At 36.3% G+C, this 22,777-nt stretch overlaps 2 protein-coding genes across 4 annotated transcripts in view; one reads left to right on the forward strand and one right to left on the reverse strand.

Annotated features, from left to right (window-relative positions):
* Positions 1-22,777, forward strand: part of LOC133525604 (connectin-like) — a 386,177-nt gene that overhangs the window by 166,651 nt on the left and 196,749 nt on the right. The gene's annotated exons all lie outside the window — the stretch shown is intronic.
* Positions 2,786-6,259, reverse strand: LOC133525598 (uncharacterized). The gene is made up of 2 exons (XM_061861908.1): positions 5,870-6,259; positions 2,786-5,755 (listed from the first exon to the last, which is right to left on the reverse strand). The coding sequence occupies exons 1-2, from the start codon at positions 5,879-5,881 to the stop codon at positions 2,930-2,932; spliced, it is 2,838 nt and encodes a 945-aa protein (XP_061717892.1). The 5' UTR covers positions 5,882-6,259; the 3' UTR covers positions 2,786-2,929.

Raw genomic sequence — 22,777 nt, forward strand, 5'->3', positions numbered from 1 at the left:
AAAGATCTGAAGTCTTGTACTCATATTTACTTACGTACAGACTCTCTGAGAGGAGCATTAGAACCGCCATATACTGGCCCATATCGTGTTCTTAAAAGGACAGAGAAGACAGTCACCGTAGAACTTCCCAGAGGACCGGTGACTGTATCTATCGATCGTGTGAAACCTGCTTTCACTTTGAGTAATACCTCTCCTGCTAATCCTAATTTACTTTCTCCTCCGCCGATCAGGACCACTCGGTCTGGCAGACATGTAAAATTTCCTGATTATTTCTCCGCAGGACGCTGATTCTCCCAGGGGGGTGGTGAGGTGCACACCTATGCACTCTCACTCATCTACGCGAGGACCACCGCGGGGGCGGCAAGACGCAGGGGACGGCGCGCCTACGAACCGGCTCCCAGTCGAGCGGCGCTCGCGCCCGACAGTGCCGATCCCTACTCCGAGCACGACGCACGTCGCTTTGCCCGCGCGCTTACGTATACGATATCGTTTTGCTTTCGGCTTTAAACTTTCCTATTTTCTATAGCTCTTCTTCAAACTGTTTCATCTTCTCTCTATTGTAAATTTCTTCTGTCATTACATCGCTTGTTTGGACTTAGTGGTTTTCTTTATAAACTATAGTGATTAGCACCTATAAGTTATTAGAGAATGAAACGTAGTCTGATCCCTTACTTCTGATGCTGACTATACTAATTCGACGACCTGATGTAATAATGAAAACCACGAAATGCAATAATAAGGTATTATTCATATATTATATTACTAATACCTCATGAATATAATATTATGTTACATAAACCATAATTAATATGTATGATAATGTTCGTTTCTAAAATATGCCTCAGTATGTGCCTACTACACATAATATGATCAATAAACGTATCTAATGAAATATGATGTCTGTTTAACAATTTACTACAGTAATAAACAACCGCAAATGAACATTTCAAATTACGCATATTTCAAAACAAGACACTAAATTACTACATTTCCAATTATGCCTGAAAATTCCATTGAATTTCCGATCAGAATCAAACAATCCACATGCAATTCATTGTCCAAATTACATTCACGAAATTACCATTGTTTTAACCAAACTGATCTAAACTACCTGGGCATTATTCTCATTGCTAGGACCACATAAAAGGCAGCTGTCTCACCGGCGGCATGAAGAGCCCATCAACGTGCTCACTAGCGCCACTGGTAAATAATTGTGATTGTTTAAATTTAACGATAGATATTTTAAAAAAGGGGCCGCTACGTACTGTATTTTGTACGTTAAGTACGTTTTGAATACATCAAACTAGTTTTTATATTGCTGGATTCGTCGATCTATGAACTCAAAACAAAAACGGCCGTTTTATCTTTGGACGCCTAGATTGACGAGTCCAGCAACGTAAAAACTATTATGATGTTTTCAAAAGGCACTTAAATACAAAATACAGTACGTAGCGGCCCCCTTTTTTAAATATCTATCGTTAAATTCAAATAATCACAATTATCATATTAGCACGTTGATGGGCTCTGAAACAGATTTTTGAACAAGCGATCGTAATATACAACCAATAACAGATGGCCATTTTAACGTACGGTCAAGAATCTAATATTTGATTTATATCCCAAAGTAAACTCTGAATAGTTCAACAATTAAAGCCCGTGACTGTATATTTTGATTTGACATCAAAATCATATTTAAGTGAATTGATGGCCTACCGAAAACGACAAATCGAAAATTGTTATGTGCCTTCTATCACTATTGCATATTCATGCTACAAGGAGGCAAATAACGGTTTTCGACTTTTTCATGTTGGCGGCGGTAGGCCCTCAGTATCAGTAGTGTGACAGATTTGTATGAATAAAAAAAATCCTTTTTAACTTCTAATAGTTACTTACCAATAGTTAGGCTTAGGTCTAAAATAACTTAATATGTTTAAATAAGTACGGTTCTCATATAAATAAAATAAAAATTAAATTAAATAAGATTAATGAAAACATAAAAATTTAGGTTTGAATGAAGTTTTAAAACTTAATTGCCGTTGAGCAAGCTAAAAGTGACATCTCACGTAAATATTTTGAAGACAGATAGTAATTATACTTAATTAGGTAACTTTTACGTTAAGTGATATTATACTTGAAATTTCGAAATTCTTAGAACATGACACCTAGCCCCTCAGTATTTGCTTCTCGCTAATCGTCGCCGGTCTAACGCCTACCTAGCAAATTTTTAGGGCACTGATTTGCTTAGATTTGGAAACGACCGAGAAGCGGTACAGTCGAGTTAATGGATTAAGGTGAAGATGTATACATACTTATGAATTACACTGTAAATGTAGGTATACGGCTTAACTATATATCAAAGTACTATCGGGTAATCGATAATCGGATAATCTGGTTGGCTAATGAGGCTCTGAATCTTTTTAAGGTGTTGCGCAGGCGTTTACGGAAGAAGGGTAATGATCCCCGCTCTGGGTCTTGGTTGGTCCAACAAGTTCCCATCGGCATACAGCATGGGAATGCTGCGGGCATAATGGGAACTTTCGGACCGGGACTGATGCAGGGTGGGGATGGGCGTTAGTTTATAGATGTTTTTGACGAAGCTTGTTGCAGAAATTATGGGTTGTTTTATTCATGTAAAAGAAGTTTGTGACGATTACATTTTTGTTTTGTCGCAGCATGTGGTGGATTACCTTTGTAGAAAAAAAAAATCCAAAAAAAGATATACGATGAGGAACGGTTTCGAATCCAGATAGCAGTCGTGTTTTTTAAAGGTATATATTTACTAAATATTATTTATTATTCGAATAAGATACATATAGGTATACTAAAATATATCTAAACATAAAACTAATTAAAAACTAAACCTAAATAAATCAGAACTTAAATATAAATATAAACTAAATATGTATAAAAAAAACTACCAACCTATTGGCTACCGGGCCGTCCCCGATGCAAAGGTGCCCATCACGCTCGCTGCATTGCCGCGTTGGATTGCGATGGATAGCCTTTGCATCAGGAAAAACCCAGAGCGGGGGTCAAGGCCCCTTTCTAGCAGGCGACGACCCAGATCCCGGAGGAAGGACTTACCCTCAGCGCACCAGCACCCCGAAGTCTCCACAGCGAGAGGAACGAATAAATAACCGCTCAGCGCCGAGTATTTATCTTTTTTAAGGGACGCCGCGTGCTCAGCAGCCGCTCCTGCCGACCGCATAGTGCGGCTAAGATGCGAGGCGGCAAAAGTACTGACACATGTGGCGTCCCATAGTAAGCACTTACCCTTTTCCCACGGCACCAGGGTCAAGCCGTCAGGCCTTTTGCCGTCCGATCGGCTGAGGCCCGGCGGCTCCAGCATGCAAGGGACATTTGCTGATATTAAGGCCCTCCTAATGATATCATTGAGAGCATGGTGCCGTGGAAACCTTCCCGCGCAGCGGCAGCAGCTCAAGGCATGGTGGCCGTTGCTCTCCACATTGGAACCGCAGATGCATTGGTGGGGTTGGCATACATCAGAACCCAGGCGGAGAGCAGCGGCCACCCGCATCGAGTCGTTGTCTAGTAAGGTGCCTAAGTTTGGGGAGGGAAGAGCGTGTAGCCAGGCCCCAGATTCAGGCTTGGAGGCAGCGATTAGCCTGGCTCTGTCAGCACCAGAAGCGGCATTTATAAGAGTATCGAATAGCCTCCTTACCACGACGTCGTCCCATAAACGCTGGCGGCAAGGTTTTTCGGGTACAGGCGGATCAGAGTTAAAAGCCTTCCAAGCCGACAAAGCATCGGCGGCATAGGGTATTGTGACCTTGGCACCATCTAAAGGTAAAATTTTAGTGACAAGATCCACAACCCCAGCCGCCGACGCAAGGAAGGCAGGAAGGCTCACGTCTCGTGAGCGCCGTATACCCAATCCGCCATTGCGTATTGGTAAAGAGGCCTGGTCCCACTGGTCCGAATTGAGGGACACATTTAAAAGACACTCAGTAGATTCTTTCAGCGCCAGGTCAAAGGAGTCCATGTGTGTGGGGTGAAGCCAAGTAGGCACTGTGCGTAAGAAGTAGGTGATCCTCGGAACAGCAAAGCAGGATCTTAACAAAGTCAGACCTACATGCGCCGAGAGATTACTAAGCCTTTCTCTTGCTGATAAGAGAAGTTGCTCTCTTGCCTTAAAAGCTTCAGGAACAGCATCGGGAAATATAGGGGAACCTAAGAGATTAAAGTTTTGACTAGATAGCTCTTTGAGACCAGGTAGTAGGTTGCGAAATGAAGATAACGAGGCATGAGAATTGGTGCTGCAGGGAAAGAATTCGCATTTATTTGTGTTGACTTCGAGTCCCAAATTACGGAGGAGTGGGAGAAGTGTGAGCAAGTCTTGGTGTACTTCTTCGGGCTTACCACCGAGAGTACCGTCATCTAGATACCAAACATTTAAAGGAGATTGAGGACCGGAAATTACTTTTTGGATGGCGAGGCTAAAGATCAGGGGGCCGAGCGGATCCCCCTGTTGAGCCCCAACCTGAGACTGGATGAGGGACTCATTGAAGAAAAGTTTGGACGGAGAGGAGTAAACTTGGTGTAGGAAAGGGTACAGTAGTGGTATTTTGTCTCTAACTTCGGACAGAAGTACATCCCGCTCTAAAGAATTAAACGCATTTTTTAAATCTATCTTAATGATAACACAGTCCGCATTTTTTGGGTCGAGTACGAAGGCCCGAGTGGCGTGAATAGCAGCCTCACAGCCGAGTTTCGTACCAAAACCTAATTGACAAGGCTGTAAGTATGACGACATTTCGTCACGCACAGCATGACATCCTAACTTAGCAGTCAGGCGGCGGAATACACTGCCGATGGCGATGGGCCTTAAACCACCGTCTTTTTTTGACAGCGCACACAGCGACGCACCGTAAATATACGGGGAAACTTCAGGATTCAACTGGCCACTGAGTAGAAAATTGCAGAGTTTGGTTAAATATTCGAGCAAGCGGGGTCCGTTCTCGCCGGCAGAGCCGGAAGTGAGTTCTTTCAAGTGTGATGGGCGAATACCATCCAGGCCGGCAGCAGAGCTGTTGTTGAACGAGCCTAGAGCCTGTGAAACTTCTTCCGGCTTGACCGAGAGAGCAGGACAGGACTTGTCTGGTTCGGGAGGAAATGCCAACTGTCTAGATGGGGCCGGATGTTTGGAAACTAGGGTAGCAAGGGTTTCAGGATTTGGCGGCGCTATTCCGTCATCCGACATGAGGATCCGTACTGCCCCTCTGAGGTCACCCTCGTAAACTTTGGACTCTATAGTTCTAAAAATCGAGGGTGGTCTCAAAGCGGCCGTCTCTGCTTGCACAAAAAGGGAATCAATCCCCTCAGAACATATATTCCGCTTAACTTTGGTGGTTAAGTTGCCTGCGCTGGTAGATTCTGGCGCCTTTAAAGCAGAGTAGGCAAATGACAGCAGAGTGAACCATTCTAGTGTACCGTTGTTCTTAATACATTGGTCGATTGCCTCACACAATTTGCCTGCCGCCAAGTTGCGAGCCCCCTTAGGGATGTGACGCAACACTCGCACGGATTGCTTTAGGGTGGCAAGGTCATCAAGATTCAGACTACTATTGTTACCTGAGAGAGCTTGCTGCCGCTGCTGTGGCTGCACTGTAAGTGTAGGAGTGAAAACGATGGGTGGTCGGGTTTTGTGCAAGCGCCCTATATGAACCTTCAACCCGTGATCGGTGAAGGTGCGCGAGGAGTTAGGGCAGTGGGGGCATTGTGAATGGGTTGTAGCCTGCATAGAAAAAAGTTAAGTAGCAGTAAACTAACAAGTAAACTTAAGTAAAAAGTACAAATTCTTAAACTAAATAGAATAGAGATCTATAGAAAATTAACAGTGACGACTTACAAACAGAAACATTAGAAAAGGATATAAAAGTATTTGAGTTATTCCACCTCGAATCTTGAAGGCACTTAGCACATTTATAGTCTCTTAGTCGCGGAAATTCGGTAGTTTATTAATGAAAACAGGAACTGTTGTAGAAATTAATGTAAAAAAACCATTTTCGTTGTTGATACAACCGTACTGACAGATGTCATGTCGCCTCGAGCGCGCTGCGGCTCACTACCTAGAGTGGCCCGGGCTGCGGTCTCCGCGGAGAAATGCACGCTCACTTGTTGTCTATATTTGTGGGTCTCAAAATGGTCTTGGATTAAATATGAGACATGGGATAAAATAATTAAATATATTTTATATTTCGGAAAATACTTTTGGTGCTTGTTTACGTGTTGCTAGGAGTTTTTTCAATCAATTTTTTACTAAATACACTTTAGTTCCACGCTCGTTAAGTGCAATCCGTATTGATATTACGTCTTCAAGGTCACGAAGGTTGATTTATTTTTTCTTCTAGATTTTTATTTCCTTACCTTTTTCAAAGACCATTATAAGGCTGATCTCCCAATACAAACGATCTTTACGCGTTTCGAGGTCTCACTTACTGGTATCTGAAATACCAAGGGAATAGCTCTGACTTATGATAATGAAGAGTAACAGTGACGTATGTCAGGCTCGGTAATCCTTGTATATGTCCGACATGTCTGTGTTACGTCATCTTGATTTAGGCCTGTTCAAGGATTCAATGTTGTTGAGTGTTAAGCTTATGAAAGTAAGTGTTTTTGTATAGATATAGACTTAGAGATGTCGGATATACTTTAATTTTATCGGATTTTTGTGTTTTCTTTGTTAATATGTTTTTTTGTATGAATATATAAATAATATATAGGATATTATTACATAAATTTATTAAGTCCCACAGTAAGCTCATTAAGGTTTGTATTGTGGGTACTTAAACAACGATATATACAATATATAAATATTTATAAATACTTAAATGCATAGAAAATGAGTGATTCGTGACTCAGAAATATATATGTGTGTTCATCACACAAATAAATTCCCTTACCAGAATTTGAACCCGGGACCATCGGCTTCATTAGGCAGGGTCATTACCCACTGGGCCAGACGGTGATACTTTTATATATACCTATACTAGAGACTCGTACAAGGACAAGGTGAAGATGTATTCATATGTAAAAATTAAGAGAAAAACATAGTTGGTCATTTATAATAAACGCGTACATTTTACTTAAAGAAGAATGCAAATTAAACTAAATTATAAGGTTTCTTGGAAAAGAGGTTAAAACGTTTGTAAAAAGACTGCAGCTTACATATTTATAAAATGCAATTGTTGCATAATGACATTAGATTGGCCATAAATATACTGTAATATGAATTGCTAGTAACTAGCCCAAACCTCATACCATAAAAATACATCAAGTCGAAGACAAAAATTACAACAATTCAAAGACTGTCATTGGGATTTATGGTTATAATATAAATGTTAACTTAAAATAACACCTGTGTTACATTAAAATAATGGAACAAAAAATAAAACATTTAATGGATTTATTTAAATGTAAAATCAGCCTAAGAATTCAGCAGAATTTAGGGTTTCATAATTTTATTTAAAATTTTGAAATATTTAAAAGTTTTTTCTGGTTTTGAAATTTTATTCGTTAAATTATTTTTAATCCCAAAAGACACCTATTGTGGATTGAACCTTTATTATTTAAAAATATATTGCACAGCTAGAAATTATATTGGCCTTAGCTAGTATTTTTGTAGGGTAATAGTGAAAATCGCGTTCAAATCGTCCAGCTATAGATTGTATCATTGACAACGATAATAACTCTTAATGTCATGTTATTAAAGGTTAGATTTGACAAATCTGCGCGTCATCGTGGATGACACGAACGAACTATAAGAACTTACCTCTTTCCAAATACTGCATGCTGTGCACAGTGCGCTTTCGGAAACTTTTAATCTGGATTAAGCGGTCTTCACACTGGGGCTTCATACGGTTTGACGTAGTGTTAATTAAGACTGAAGTCCTTTCAGATATCTGCTTTAAAGCGCGCTGTTGTTTTATGCGATAACCGCAGCATTAAACGCGATGCGTTTGCTGCACACCCATTTTACATCAGACGTAGCCAACGTACCAATAGTTTACGCTCCACAGCGAACGGAACGCAGCTATCACTGTGGCACTAATATGAGAGAGTGATAGAGAGAGATGACTATGCAACGCTACAGATTTTTAACGATTAGCGCGTTGGCTAAGCACCCAGATAATTTATAGACACTACATTATTGATTAATTTATTGACTCGACTTAAGAAAGTTTTTAAAGAGTAGATTTGCTTAAAAAGTCAGCTGTAAAAATGGACATGTAAAAGTGCCCCTGTGGCCTATTTGCTGAATAAATGTTTGATATTTGATATTTGATTTGATTTTTAAAAATTTAGACTAATTTAATTATTAACTCAATGAAAAAATACACAGCATTATTCATTTTACATATTTTGTGCCAAACTGCATGACAGTTTGCTGTCGAACGGTAGCACTCACTACTACACTAGATTCTCTAGATTTCCTACCAATGCTACTCGTATTTTGATGCCAATGTTACGAGTATAACCGCCTTGGAAGCTTGTGACACGTGCAAACTTAATCTAAGTGTAAGCATAAACTGTGAAGTTAGTTGTTCACGACGATAATGAAAACGCTTTGTGCGAGGGAAGTGTGTATCGACTTTTCGTGTTTCGTACCAAAACCAAACATGCTTTAATTTGAGTACCTGATTTTAAGTGTAGCAGCAGAAAAATCTTCCTCGGTGTATGAATGAATTAATAGTTTATTTGTGTAAAAAAGGGTATAAATTACATAATATTGTTTCCAATCCTTAATTTATCATAATAAATGGCGTACAAAATTCTTTAATTACTATATTACTATCTAATATTCTAATATTCAATTTATATTAAAATGTCACATCAAAAATAATAAAAATACAATCAATAAAAAAAAACATAAATTGTCAAATATCAACAACACATCATATTTATCATTCAACAAATTGTCTTATTTAAAAAAAAACATTATAAAACATAATCAATGTATCAATAATAAATCTATTTCTCTGTAACATAATTATAATCGACACAATGTCAAAAACTCATCAATTGAATAGTAACAGCTCTCTACCAAATGGTCAAATAAATGTTTTTTGAATAATTTTATTGGAAGGGCGTTAAAATCGTCAGTAAAACTATTAAATAATTATTTGTATTGTCATGAAATGTACGTTTTTTCTGCTCAGTGAACGGTTTGTCATGGGTGTGTACGTATTACATCGATGTGTACCTCTTTATATAGGTAAATATTTAAATAGGTACCTACTTAAAAATGAATATTTTTCTAATCATGGACTGTAATGGATGAATTAAGATTTCTTATACTAAACTATAATTGCGAACTTTTCATATATGGGCTCACACACACCGTCAATCACACCGTACCGCCGCGTTCCCATAGAAAAGACGTAAATGGGCAACTATTTTATGAGCATATTCATTTAACGCGCGTTTATGTCTTTTGTACTCATTTTTTTGTCTACTGAGATACTTACCAACATTTACATATATCTAAGGACGGGCCTTACGGGTACTAAGAATGGTGCTAGTTCAGTGGTGTCACTCACGAATTCGAGCCAATCGTGCAGTCTGACGCAACTAGTTGCGACCAATCGCGCGCGTGATGCGAATTAATCAACCAATCACGTTGTGGCGTTAGACTGCACCATTGGCTCGAAATTGTGTGTGCGTGGCACCGCTGTATTGGTCCCATTCTTATAGCCCGTAAGGCCCGTCCTTAGATAGTTATATGTCAATGCTTACCAATTTTTATTGTTTAGTTAGATTGAATAGTATAAAGTATTATTTTAGATGACTCGTGGAAAAAGTATTATAGGTATGTACAATAGTTATACAATCAAACGTTTCAATCTCGTACCTTACTTAGTGTAAGTCAGCAAGCATCGTTGCCTTAACACGGTACTCGACTGAAAAGCTTTCTATTATATGACGATTGTATAAAATACTGTTATAGATTGAAATTGAATGAAATGAGACTGGATTTTCAACGGGTCTGTTATATGAATACATTATCACATGATATTTATCGCTTTTGAAAAATGAGCACTTCTATCGACTTTTGGGGTCAGGATTAAGATGCAACTAAAAAACATATGACGCCATCAGAAAAAAAAAATTATTATTAGACACCGGTATTTTGATGGCATCGTGAAGTAAGGACGCTAAGCACGAACAGTTTCGTACATTGACACGCCTGTTCTTATATCTATCCCACACTACAGGATAACCTACCTATATGCGGCAATAATAATATAAAAATAAGTAGCCAAGGCATCAATATTGTGTCGTTTATGATGTCACTCCATCGAAACAATTCATGCCACTGCCACGCGACGTTGACTAATAGCTCGATATCAAGCCGAACAGACACATCGCCTAATAATTATTTGTAGCTAATAATGTTCTAAATTAAATACTGTAAATCTTAATTAGACTCCAAACACACCTGAGCAAAGTACGCGTTGCGTTGTTGAAAGAGTTCTTCGCACCATTTTAAGACACCTCAAATTATGTGATTCCCAAACTTATTTGCTATACCGATATTAGCCCTCATTACTTGAATGAATACCGATATTGAAGATAACCATAAATAATCTTTTTTAAGGTAATATGTGCCAAATTATCAATGGTTCATTTTAAATATTTTGTTACACATTTATAAATTTTTTATATACCAAAAGCAGTCTTCTTTTTCATAATTTTTTGTTTTTTAATGGAAACTAAAAAAGTCCAAAGCCGGAATTTCAATATAAATCCTTTCCAACTTTGGTATTGAAATATCGTCTAAATCCGGCCATTATTCCGTTATTTCGGGAGTTCAGAATAAGAATTATTCCGGTATTCATTAGGTCTCTAGGTTAGCTTGCTATCAGTCAATAGCTCATTAAATGAGCTATTCAACTGCCTCACATTCGAGAATACATACTCGTAATATTAGAATACCTACTCGATTACAGATATAAAAATCCATTGTCGGTTATTTTATAAAAGTTCTATTCGTTCTAGGTAAAATGATTTCATCTAGTGCTATTTCTATTAAAATGTACTTATTAAAGTGATTCAGAAAAAATGATTAAATTACTTAGCTCATTTCACTTAAGAAGCAAAGAAAAAAATAGAAAAAAAAACTGAATGCTAAAGCTAAATCCATCGCAATTCAACGCGGCAACACAGCGAGCGTAATCGGTACCTTTGCGCCCGGAAGAAATATGATTTATTTTTAACCGATTTCATAAAAAGGAGAAGATATTAGATCGTAATTTTTTTTTTATCTTAGAAATCTGTCACTTGTGAACAGAGGGCCTACCGCGAACCAAGTTGCGTATTGCCTCACTATCACGCTTACGTACGAAGTTACAAGTGCGACAGAGAGGCAACACGTCGAACGTGGTTCGCGGTAGGCCCTCAGATTTGGAAAATTCGGTTTTGGCTCAATGTTTCCTTGATTTAGCTTAAATTGATGTCACACATTCACATTCGATTTGGCCTGTAAGATCTAATGTATTAGACACTGTAATTTTATTCAATCGATGGAATCACCTACGCTATCAGCTTGCCTAATTTATGAAGTGACTTAAAGCCATTCATGCCACCACCACACGACGTTGACAAACAACTCGATCCTAAGCCGAGCAGATACAGTGTCAAGCGGAATAATTAATTCCGTTGAGAGCGATCTGTCACTACCTTACATGAGCATTGTAAGCCTCAGATTATGTACCTATACAGTACTGGATTACTTATGATCAAATCCCGTTATCAGTTCATTGAAAGTAGGGGTTAGCAAAAATACGTATGATAATTTCCCCTTGAGTAACCTTTGCTTTCATAATCCCACAAAAAATTGTATTATGGAATTCATAGGCATATTCAATATTTAAGAAGTCAACCAACCTTAAAGTAATGCAAAGAGATTGTAGGCGATATTCAGATCGACTTTCGTAATGGTATTCCCACATTGGCTGTTATGAAATGTTATACAACATCGTGTGACAGGGACATCATGATAATATTGATAGTAATGGATTATGTTGTCCTTGTCACACGATGTTATATAACATTTATAACAGCCAATGTGAGAGCACCATTAGGAAAATGGTTCTCGATATCACCCAATCTCTCTGTTTTGCCTTAAGGTTGACTGGTAGAAAATGCCTTATTATTATTATATTATTATTCTCTTTATTAATCTTGTGTCTTAGATTAGGCATTTTATAATATGAATATAAAAGTAAAATACAACAAATCATACAAAAATAATACAAAATACATATAAAGAATAAATAAAAAACCTAACCTAGGGTGCCGCCAGCAGCGAGGCAGGGCCCAAGCTGCCGGTGGTCAGGGCTGCAGAGAGAGGAACCGGTGGACTATCCGCGCCGTGTCCAAGATCACCGCCTTTTTGCATCTGACCCTTCCAACCACCTTGGTTATTATTTATTATTATACTATTACAGTAAGATTTTCTTTTGTGAAATTGAAATTAATTAAATTAAAAAATATTACCAGCTATTTAAAGAAATCACTTAGGCTTAGACTACCTATACCTAGTACAACGGCACTTTAAAATTCACAAGACTGTATAGGAAAGCAAGTCGATAGTGTTAATCCTGGTAATGAGATTATATGTATATGCAGGGTATAATATTCTACCTATTATATACCTACATTAGCAAGAGAATTAACGGAGATAATATACCTGAGTGATACTCCGTTAATACCTCAATAAATATCAACGGTACCGTCCCTTATATTACATAGTAGGCTAATACTTAGATGTAAAGGTTACATTTAGATTCAGATTACCAGCGTTACTGCTGTAGCGTTGTTGTACAACAATCCCATCGACCGCATTGCGGCAGGAAATATCAATTCAGCAACATATGACATTGGTTTTGATATTTGCTTCAGTAATGTAGTATGCAGCATCGCTGTGCATATACTGCTTATACCAAAGTTCGCAATTTGCGGTCGTCTTTCTCTTTTCCTCCAATTAGAGTGAAGTTTAATTATATATATTACAGGAGTATACTCCTACTTCCACACTTACAGGCTATAGCCTAAATCCTTAATTTTTTAATAGTTTGACCAATTATATAAAAAATTAAAACAATAAACGAATGGGCCTGCAGGGCAGCTGCTTGCGGTGAACTGTATGGGAGTAACGACCTCGCAGACACGAGTGCTTCCAAGATATGGTCAGGGTCTTCGTCTCCGGCGTATTTTTTCGGTTCGAGTGAAACCCAAAGAAGGGGACGCTCAGGACTCTCAGCTCTGGCATGCCTTCAGTGGCCGTCCAAAGAGGTCTCGTTAGAGCTAAATACTCCAGGGGGGGAAGTGAAAGATGCATCAGACGCCAGTTGGCACAGTTGGAATGTTAACAGCTACTGGGTAGAAAGCGGCGTACACTTCTCAACACGCCTGAGCCGCTGACACCAACAGACGGCAGTTTCAGGGGCCCATCTAGTCAGTGAGGAGTCACCGCCTGCCTTGATAACGAGTAAACATTGTTATGGCAGGTCTTCGAATATCTTTACAATAGCCCAATCTTTTGACCAGCCATACTTCATCACCATAACCGGGGTTCTTCTCCACTTTATTTACAATAGCCCCTTCTACGCCAACTGGGACCGATTTACGGGTATCTATTTGTACCCGAGAATGGGTTTTAGCTGATGTATTACTTAACATCAAGTTTGTCTAAAAGGGCCTCTGCGCTGTTAGCTTCGGTCTTATGCATGCCTTCCCTTTGTCTGGAATCCCATGGTTCTGAGATATGGAAAGAACAAACAAATGGAATATCATGATAAAGATCAGGTCAAGAAATACGCTATATTATATATTATGTCAGTAACTCGCATATTTCTAAACACTCATTGAGAATAATCATCCAGCCGTTCTCAAACAAATCGCAGGAGTGTTGTACAGCACCGAGCTTATTGAGCGCGTTTAACGCTCAACGCCGATGTTAAAAATAAGAAAAATAGTCAATGTCCAAATCAATGTTCATGTTGATAATTGTCATTTTTTGCAAACAGTACAATCCACAGCAATGCTGCAAAAATAACGCCATTGCCAGTGCAGTTGAAATTTAAATGCGAGCCGTGTCAGAATCGTATCATATCAATAACAAAATCGAGTTGACTGAGTACTAATTGAAACCCCGACAAACTCCAAGTTTAGCATCATGACAGCTAAACAAGAGTTAACGTCATATATTATTATTAATTGGATTGTAATTGGAGTAGAGAACAGCTAGTGAACATCAATTTGCATTGATCAAATGTGTGTAAAGTTTCAAACTGGCCTTTCGATTATATTTGTATCACGAGTGCAGGCGAGTTAGGGAAACTAATACAAATGTACTCCTCTCAGAGCAGGCTAGATATAAAAATATTACATATACACAAAATAAAATGTTATTTGGGTGACATAACGGCGTTGGTCCATGGAATCTTCTGCTCTTTGGTCGGATTTAGTAGTTTACCTCGAAACATCCCACGATAGCTTTCGGCCAGAAGTTGGAAAAGGGTCTCCTGCAGCGGTCATAGAACGCATACCACATAGGAGACTAAGTGCGTCCAGCAGAACAATCGAAGCCGGGACACCCACAGTAGTGATTATGATTACATCTTACTCTATAATAAAGCTGCTCCTCGCTTTTTCACTGTTTGCACAGGGCTATGGGTAAAAAGTTTAAGGCATAACAATAAAATTACCGCGCTTTCACATTCAGCCTATTCGAACTTTAAAAATGGTACTAATTTCGATATCATTCGTAGAGCAACTCGTGATAACCAGCATAATTAGTACGAGCAAGATGTACTGGAAATAGTATCCAACTGAGGTCAATCGAGAAATTCTAATAAGCCCGCAGGCAAACCCGTAGGTTTGCCGAAACCATTAACGCGCTTGTGATCTCGTCAAGCCACTGGAATCACTCTTAAGTAAATATTGCATCTCTTTGATGACGTTGATTGGTAATTATGACGACTCTATCTAAACACCTCATATATTCTGGGGATTCAAATGTTTATATTTATCTTGTTTCAACAGCGTTAAATGAGATTGACAAACATTAACGGTTAGTCAAACAAAACATGCGTTCAAATACAAAATATAAATAGTTAAAGTAACTTGTGAAAGCTTAGTACAATCCTTTAGAAAATTAGTTAAAATCTTAATAAAAATGGTTAAAAATACCTAATATCAAGCGACATTAGTGAAGGTATAACATAAATTAAATTCTTATGTACCTATACTCATTAATAAACATGTATTTGAAAGTTATACACCGTGGGCCAATTAAACCCGACAGATTTCAAAGGTGTATTCTTGACCGCATTTAGGGACTAAAATGTCATACAATGTTTTCTGAAATCGGTCTTGTTGTAGAGATAATGACAATTTGTTTCTTTTATAACTTAGTTAAAAACGCCTTTTTAGCTGTGACGCTGCCACTATGTGACTTGGTTTAGACATACCTACTGACAGATATTAAAGTTTTAAAGTAAACTCGCAATTTTCGTCTGTAAATAAAAATAAAACTTTACTTATTCGTTGTAATGATTTGTTTTCACCAAGGTGTAAAAATAAATAACGTGTCGTGTGCAGAAAACGCAAAAGGAATTTTTTTTTTTTTTCGTCAAAAAAAATTTTTTTTTGGCGAATTTGGCCAAAACTCATATAACATTTTTTGCTCCTTATAGGGACCGTGCGCGTTGGAGGGTCTGCCATCTTGTAGCCTGAATCGGAACAATAAACATGTAAATTTACACGTCACGTGTTTTGTTGTGCATGGTAGGTTCTGCCATCTTGTGGGCTACATTGGAACAATAAACATCACATTTACGCCTCGCGCCAAAAATCTGACGGCTCCTGTGCTGCCTCCTATAGTTCATGCACGCTCCCTATAACCTCAGGAATGCGTGGTTAAAATCTGTCGGGTTTAATTGGCCCACGGTGTATAAGTATGTTGAAATAACCAAATTCTCATGTAATCGTATTTTTGAACCCTTATAACTTAGGTTAAGATTACACTAGATAAACAAAATCAGGATATGATGTCCATAGTAAACTCATTAAACGTATAAAGTTCCAATAGCATAGCTATTATAGTTTAGATTTTATTGATATTAAAAAACTCCGATTTTGTTAATGACTCACTGATGATCAACAAAATTTTTAGGGTACTTTCTGAAGTCCTGCAAAGCTGAAATTAGAATGTAACACAAACAACAAAAAAAATCTAAAACTTATACTAGGGGATGGGAATTTGTATGAGACTTCCGCAAAATTTGATGCTAGAAGTCTGAATAAACAACTTTGGTACTTACAAAAAGAAGTGAAATCCCACCAAAACATGTTCAATGTTTTTTGTAGGATTAAATAGACGGAAACATAATTATGTAACAGGAAATTCCCAGACGTTGGAAGGGATTCCATCGAAGTTTCCATGTGTCTAAACTTTGCTCGATATACTTCGGAAAATACTTGCAAACATTCTGCTGGGAGTTTTACTTGGAATAAGATACGATTGTATCCAGAAGACACAGTGGATGGTTTGTTGCCTATAGCCTGTTGGTTTGCAGTATTACAGCTAATGATAAGTACTTTAATGAAGTTTGATGTTCGTTCGCAGTTTAATATGTAGAGTCCGAGTAGGTAGTAAAGCCCGACCAGAAATATATGATCATTGTCAAGAGGGCGCTGTTATTCTCATGTAGAGTGACAGTTCAGTTTAGTATTAGTTCCAATGAAATTCCGCAATATGGCGCATGATCATATATTACTGGTCAGTCTTTAACTACATACATGCCAATTCGAACGTACAATGTTATCGGAATGACAGTGCACTGATTCATTCAGATATCGTGCATTTCGCGCGTACTTGTCCGCACACGTAATATTGGTGCGAGCGACGACTGATAACTAAATAACTTCATTCAATTATCATTCTGATGTCAGTGGCCGAATTGTCTTGATAGTTGCGTAAATCGTCCTTTTCCGGAACGCAACGAGGTCTCGGAGGAGGTTTTGTTTGTTTTCTAAACGATAAAGTTTCATCATAGCTACGTATAGCCTGCACTGAGAAAAAAAAACATTTAAAACAATTGAAATTGCATTAACGTTTAATGCTTTAAACATTTCGACATGAGCCTATCGAACAAAACAATACATTTTACTGTTCCGAAATTTTTCATTCATTCAATAACGTTATTGTTTTGTATTTTACTGTTTTTTAAAAATTTGTTGATATTGTATAAAGCAGTTAAAAGAAAATCACTTTAATGTGTGCTAGATAGATCATATTATTTTCAGTGTGATAACTGCATGTAATAGTTCCAAACAATAGTCGTTCCAATAGTAAATGAAATACTATTTCTGTCTAGTATTGCTCTTTCACTGTTCTTGTTCTCTATTCATCGCGTTCCAGTAAAGTTATGCCTTTGAATATCATTTTAATATAAATATTTGTTTGCAAAATCCTAATTTGTAAGTTGAACACTTATATCTTTAAACTATAAAATATAAAAGTATCTTAAAATTATGCCCTAAAAAGCTAAAAACTAAATTTGATTCATAAAAGAAAATTAAATGAAACTAACGAATTACTTCGTACAAGAGGGTATAAGTCATTTAGCTACTTGAAAATACTTTGTTTATGTTTGTTTACAGACTTAAAAATAAATGTTGAGTAGCATTTTTGTTGGCAAGTCTATTCACCAAAGAGTTCAGTTATTCTCAGAACAGTCACGTGACGTCATAAAAGAGTTATAAAGTTAAGTACTTATAACATTAAATATGGAAATTGGTGTAGAAAACGATCTCAACATACGAGCTAAGTCAATAGAAATCTCATTTCAAAACTTTGTACAACTTCAGTTCTGAAAGGTAAATAATTCAAAAGTATAAAGTAGCGTCTTTAAGCACACATCGCATAATCACATAATATTCTCTGCAAAGTTATCCCGGGGCAAACCAAAGTACAGAAAATGATATATGGCGGAACTTTTGCAAAACACATCAGCCTGATATAATGCTGAAATATTCTTTCTTCCGTACTTCTTCAAGTTTTTGCATGTATCCTTGTTTCGAATTTTTCCCGGAACAGTGTTTTAGTTTACATATTTATAAGAGCATTTTGATTTTTTTAAATCGTAAATAGGGCTACGTGACTTTTTCGTATGATTTCTTTTCAAGTTTCTTGGACGAAGAGCTTAGATTATAATATTTCATAAAATAAAATAAATAAGCTTTTTATTAATTGCAAGTAGTAAACATAATTCGAAAATTGGAAAGAATATACAAAGTAATTATGATAAGTAATTAAAAATGACATTATTTTTACCTAAATTAACACTAAGCATTTTCGTACGAAGCAAGAAATCCTTCTCGGGTAAAGGCCTCCTCCAGAGAGAGCCAGTTAGAACTGTCTTGTGATGTTAAAGCCCCACTTTGGGCTAGCAAATTTTGCAATGTCGGATCGTAATATTAATTACATAAAATTTTTTTTTAAAGTTAAACATACTTAAATAATATTATACCTTTAATATTGCATTTTATGTTCTCATAACTCACTTGTTCGAAATATTTACGTAATATAAAAGTTTAATCGTGATTAATGTATTTATTTGATCCCCAATACCACTTTTTCTTTGTATGCATATAAAATCGAATAACTGTATTTGTAATACTTGTTATTTATAATAAACATGTTTAAATAGACCAGTAACAAAACAAAAATAAGCACGAAATTCACGAGGCCAAAATTCTGATTTGTGTTATTGACGTTCTACCGGATATTGGTTTGTTTACTCATAAATACTGAAACACAATTTATGTGCACCAAGAACGATTTGTTTTAGCACGGACTATCACTTAATAATGAAAAGGTTTTAATATTTTTCATTCAGTGTTTATCGAAAAAGTTGTATGTAACCTTGCAAAAAATATGTTAACTATATGCCTTTTGTAATAAGGTCCACCGATGGACAGTTAATAATGTGGACGATGGTACCGTCGTTGCCGCAACTTAAGTAACCAAATAGCCATTAGAAAAGTGGATACTAATTTTAGAGAACCGACTGACCACTGACCAGACATGGATATATGTTACTTAAATGTCCTTGACAAATTTAATGTGTTTCGAAATATCGTTCGAGAGCGTAACTTTGATTGTATGGTGGCTTAGGTTCTTGTGATGTTTAAGAAATAAAATGGTTCACCTACATACAAATTGTCTATTCACTTAGAAATCAAATTACATCTACGAAACTGCTTAGCAATGCAATTGCAAGCTATTTTAGCTCAGCACTAGAATTTCAGATACTGTTAGGCGATATTCAGTTCAAGTTTCACATATCAGATTAAAGTACTAAGCTACGTGAGATTTGCACATGCATCCAAATAACTAGAACCCTATTTGGTGGGATTTCGTAGGTTTTTTGGGGTCTCGTGTAGTATGGTTCGCAATCATTTATCTTCGAAGAAGGAATTAGATCGGTTCAGATGACGCTCATGCTTTGTACGGTTTCAGTCGAGCACTAGTTCTAATTGGGACGGACTAGGGATTTAAGTACTTAGTTGCAATTTGATCTACAGATAGTCATGAAGTGAATAGTACCTAACGTTCATGAACCACATGGGATTCTTACAACGATGCGTACGGTTTTGACGTTAACCGGTCGCCTTTCGGAGAAGGAAAACATTGTAAGGAAGCCTTACAAAACCTAATAACGTCTCAGAGGGAAACCTCTGAGTTGGGAGGTAAGATAATAATCGTTTTGTGAAAACTAGCGCCAGATTTGAGGTTAATATGACACAAATAAAAGTACCTATCATTTAAAATATTTTTTCAAGGGTTTAACAACCAACCTATGAGATTTGCTCAGATATTAAAATTTCAGCAAGTACAATCTTTAAAAATATATTTTCCATGTTAAATCTTCCATCAAAATACTTATTTAAAATAGTCCATAGTTTTAGTATGTTTTTCTTCATATAACTAATCAAATCTTGTGCGATTTTCGTTATTTTTTTATCGTTTTCAAATGAAGCAGTAAAAATTATATTTTACAAAATAAAATATCATTTATTTTCGTTTTCGTAAAAACTAGTGCCTACGCCAATTCTAGGGATTAGTTGCCAAGCAGACCTCACGCTCCAATGAGCCCTGGTAAAATGCCGGGACAACGCGAGGAAGAAGAAGAAATATCATTTATTTTCAGGTAACTAAGGTCCACAGATATACATACCTTACGGACTAACATACATACAATAATAATATTTTTAAAAGCTAAATATCATTTTCGTCTATTTTGAACAAAACAAACAATTAATTCAATAATTAACGTCTCAACGCAGGTGCGAAAACTAAGTTTATAACCTGATGAGTCATTGTTACAAAGTTTCCTAGATTAATAAATACTACGTTTATTTATTTAATAAAACCTATACGTTGGCACCTAGTTATACCAATAAATCTACATTAACAAGCACTAATGTTTCATTCAAACACATTACATTTCTCTATTAATTAAACACTAGTTTTCAAACCTAATAATTATATTCTACATGCAGGTTGTTTGTAAACCTCTTAGCAGGCACACAAACAGTTCGAAGCTGTGTGTACAGTACACGTAATAGATTTTGGCAAACTCCGCGAGCTGTTCAGTGGAGCGAGAGGACAGACTTTATTGTTTGATTGTACACTTGTGCTTGATTCGGTTAGTTCAATGTTATCACAGTTTCTTGAATGGGCTAAAAGGGAACTTTAGTCTAGGTTACGCGAAACTTAATACGATGTATAAAAAATATTTTTTAATTATGTAGGTACCTATGTAACATTTTACATAATGCTACTGAGTTAAAGAGTAAACTCAATGTGTTTTTTTCTGGGTAAGAGAAAATTGCGTATCTGTTAGATAAATATAGAAGATAAACATGATTCAAAAGCAAATTAAAACAAATTAATAAATCAATCAGAATCGGTAGAACACAGTTTATACATATGAAAAGTAATTAAGCAGTAGCAAACCGTATTTAACATCAGATTATTAAAGTCTATATTTTACAAATACGATATGAATGGTAAACAAGGAAGTCTCGTAGGTATTATGTAAAACAAACTCCGTAATTAAAACCGTCTGTAATATAAAACTGTTATTCATTGTATTATTGTACCTGCTTCATATGCTTAAATAAGGGGAATAAATTAAAACAGAAATAAGGAAAACATATGACGACTTAATCAAAGAAACAACGCAAGTAAATAAAAACCAAAGATAACAAAATTTAAATTACGGTCCGATTCGAACTTTAAGATACGTGCAACATTAGGTCTAGATACGATATGGATCGGATATATCAGTGACAAAAATGACGTTTTGTTTGAAGAAATAATATTTGACGTATCTTTAAGTTAGAGTATAAAAGGCATTGAATACACAAGATCGTCGTAAAACGGAAAAAGTAGGTCATCTTTAAAGGAATCCACGATAGATAAACTTCACCAACTTTACTGCAGTAGATGGGCCAAACACGACATTATACGTAGGTTACTGCAGTAGATGATCCGTAACAGAAATGCACAAAGACAACGTTATACTTAAATACAGTCTACTAAAAGGCACTTCAGCATTGATTTAAACCTGGGCGGCATTCGGATTAAAGGAAATCTGTTACTAATACATATGATATTATTCTCGGTAATTTTCTCTTCATCATGAACATCTTAAATAAATTTACTTTTTCATATAAATATATGTAACATTCAACGAATATTAAAATCTTTATATCTTGTCAACTAAGATACTTTTATAACAGCGAGCTTTTGAAATTGCTATCATAAAATTCTATGAAAATTAAGAAAGTCGGCGACGTCGAAAATATGCATAAAAACACCCTAAAATCGAGGTACATTTAATATCTATCATTTTGAATGTTAAAGTATCTTAATATAGGCTGCTTAGTAACGGCTGCCATTTCAAATCTTCAAAATCATCCGTAAAGGTAGCAATTTAGTCCTTTTGACCTTGAGATAGGGTATAATTTAAGAAATTTTATTTTGGAAGGAAAAAGAAGGAACGATTATGTAAATAATGCTGTAATGGCGTCATCATGGTTCACATTGTTGTACTCAGATTGAATACAATAAGAGTTTTGAGAAAAATACTAGGAAATGGAAAATGCCAATTATTTGCTGATGCAGCGCAGCACACTGTTTACAAAATTATTTGCAAATTCCTACATTCTATTTTGCATTTATACAAGTTTACCTAAAATATTTACTGTGTCTTTTTATATTTAAAAACTACATATACCTGACTCGTTTCTTGGTTCTATGTAATTATTTATAATAAAGTTAGTTGACTGTGGGTTTTCACTGCGGTTGACTTTTCTCTTTATTTATTTAGAGAAATAAATTTGTTTATTAAGATGTCAGTGGTGATAGATTATTGTGGTGTAGTACAAAGGAAAATTGATTGCTTAAAAACTTCTAATATGTACACTACAGCAATTAAATAGTATTAAAACAGTTATCTTCAACGGTGATAAGTATTAAAAGAAATTACAAAATAGCCATAAGAATAATATAATAGAATGTTTTTATTAGTTGTTATTTTAAAAAGGTAATATGGTTTACATCCTCACACCAACCAAATATTAAGAGGAATTATGATAAAGACAAAATTTTCACTGAAACGAGCCAAAAATGAAATGATAAAAACAATTCCAAAGGTGCCAGGCTTTGAATAAATGA

Source organism: Cydia pomonella, chromosome 15, assembly GCF_033807575.1.
Source record: "Cydia pomonella isolate Wapato2018A chromosome 15, ilCydPomo1, whole genome shotgun sequence".
NCBI classification, from domain to species: domain Eukaryota; kingdom Metazoa; phylum Arthropoda; class Insecta; order Lepidoptera; family Tortricidae; genus Cydia; species Cydia pomonella.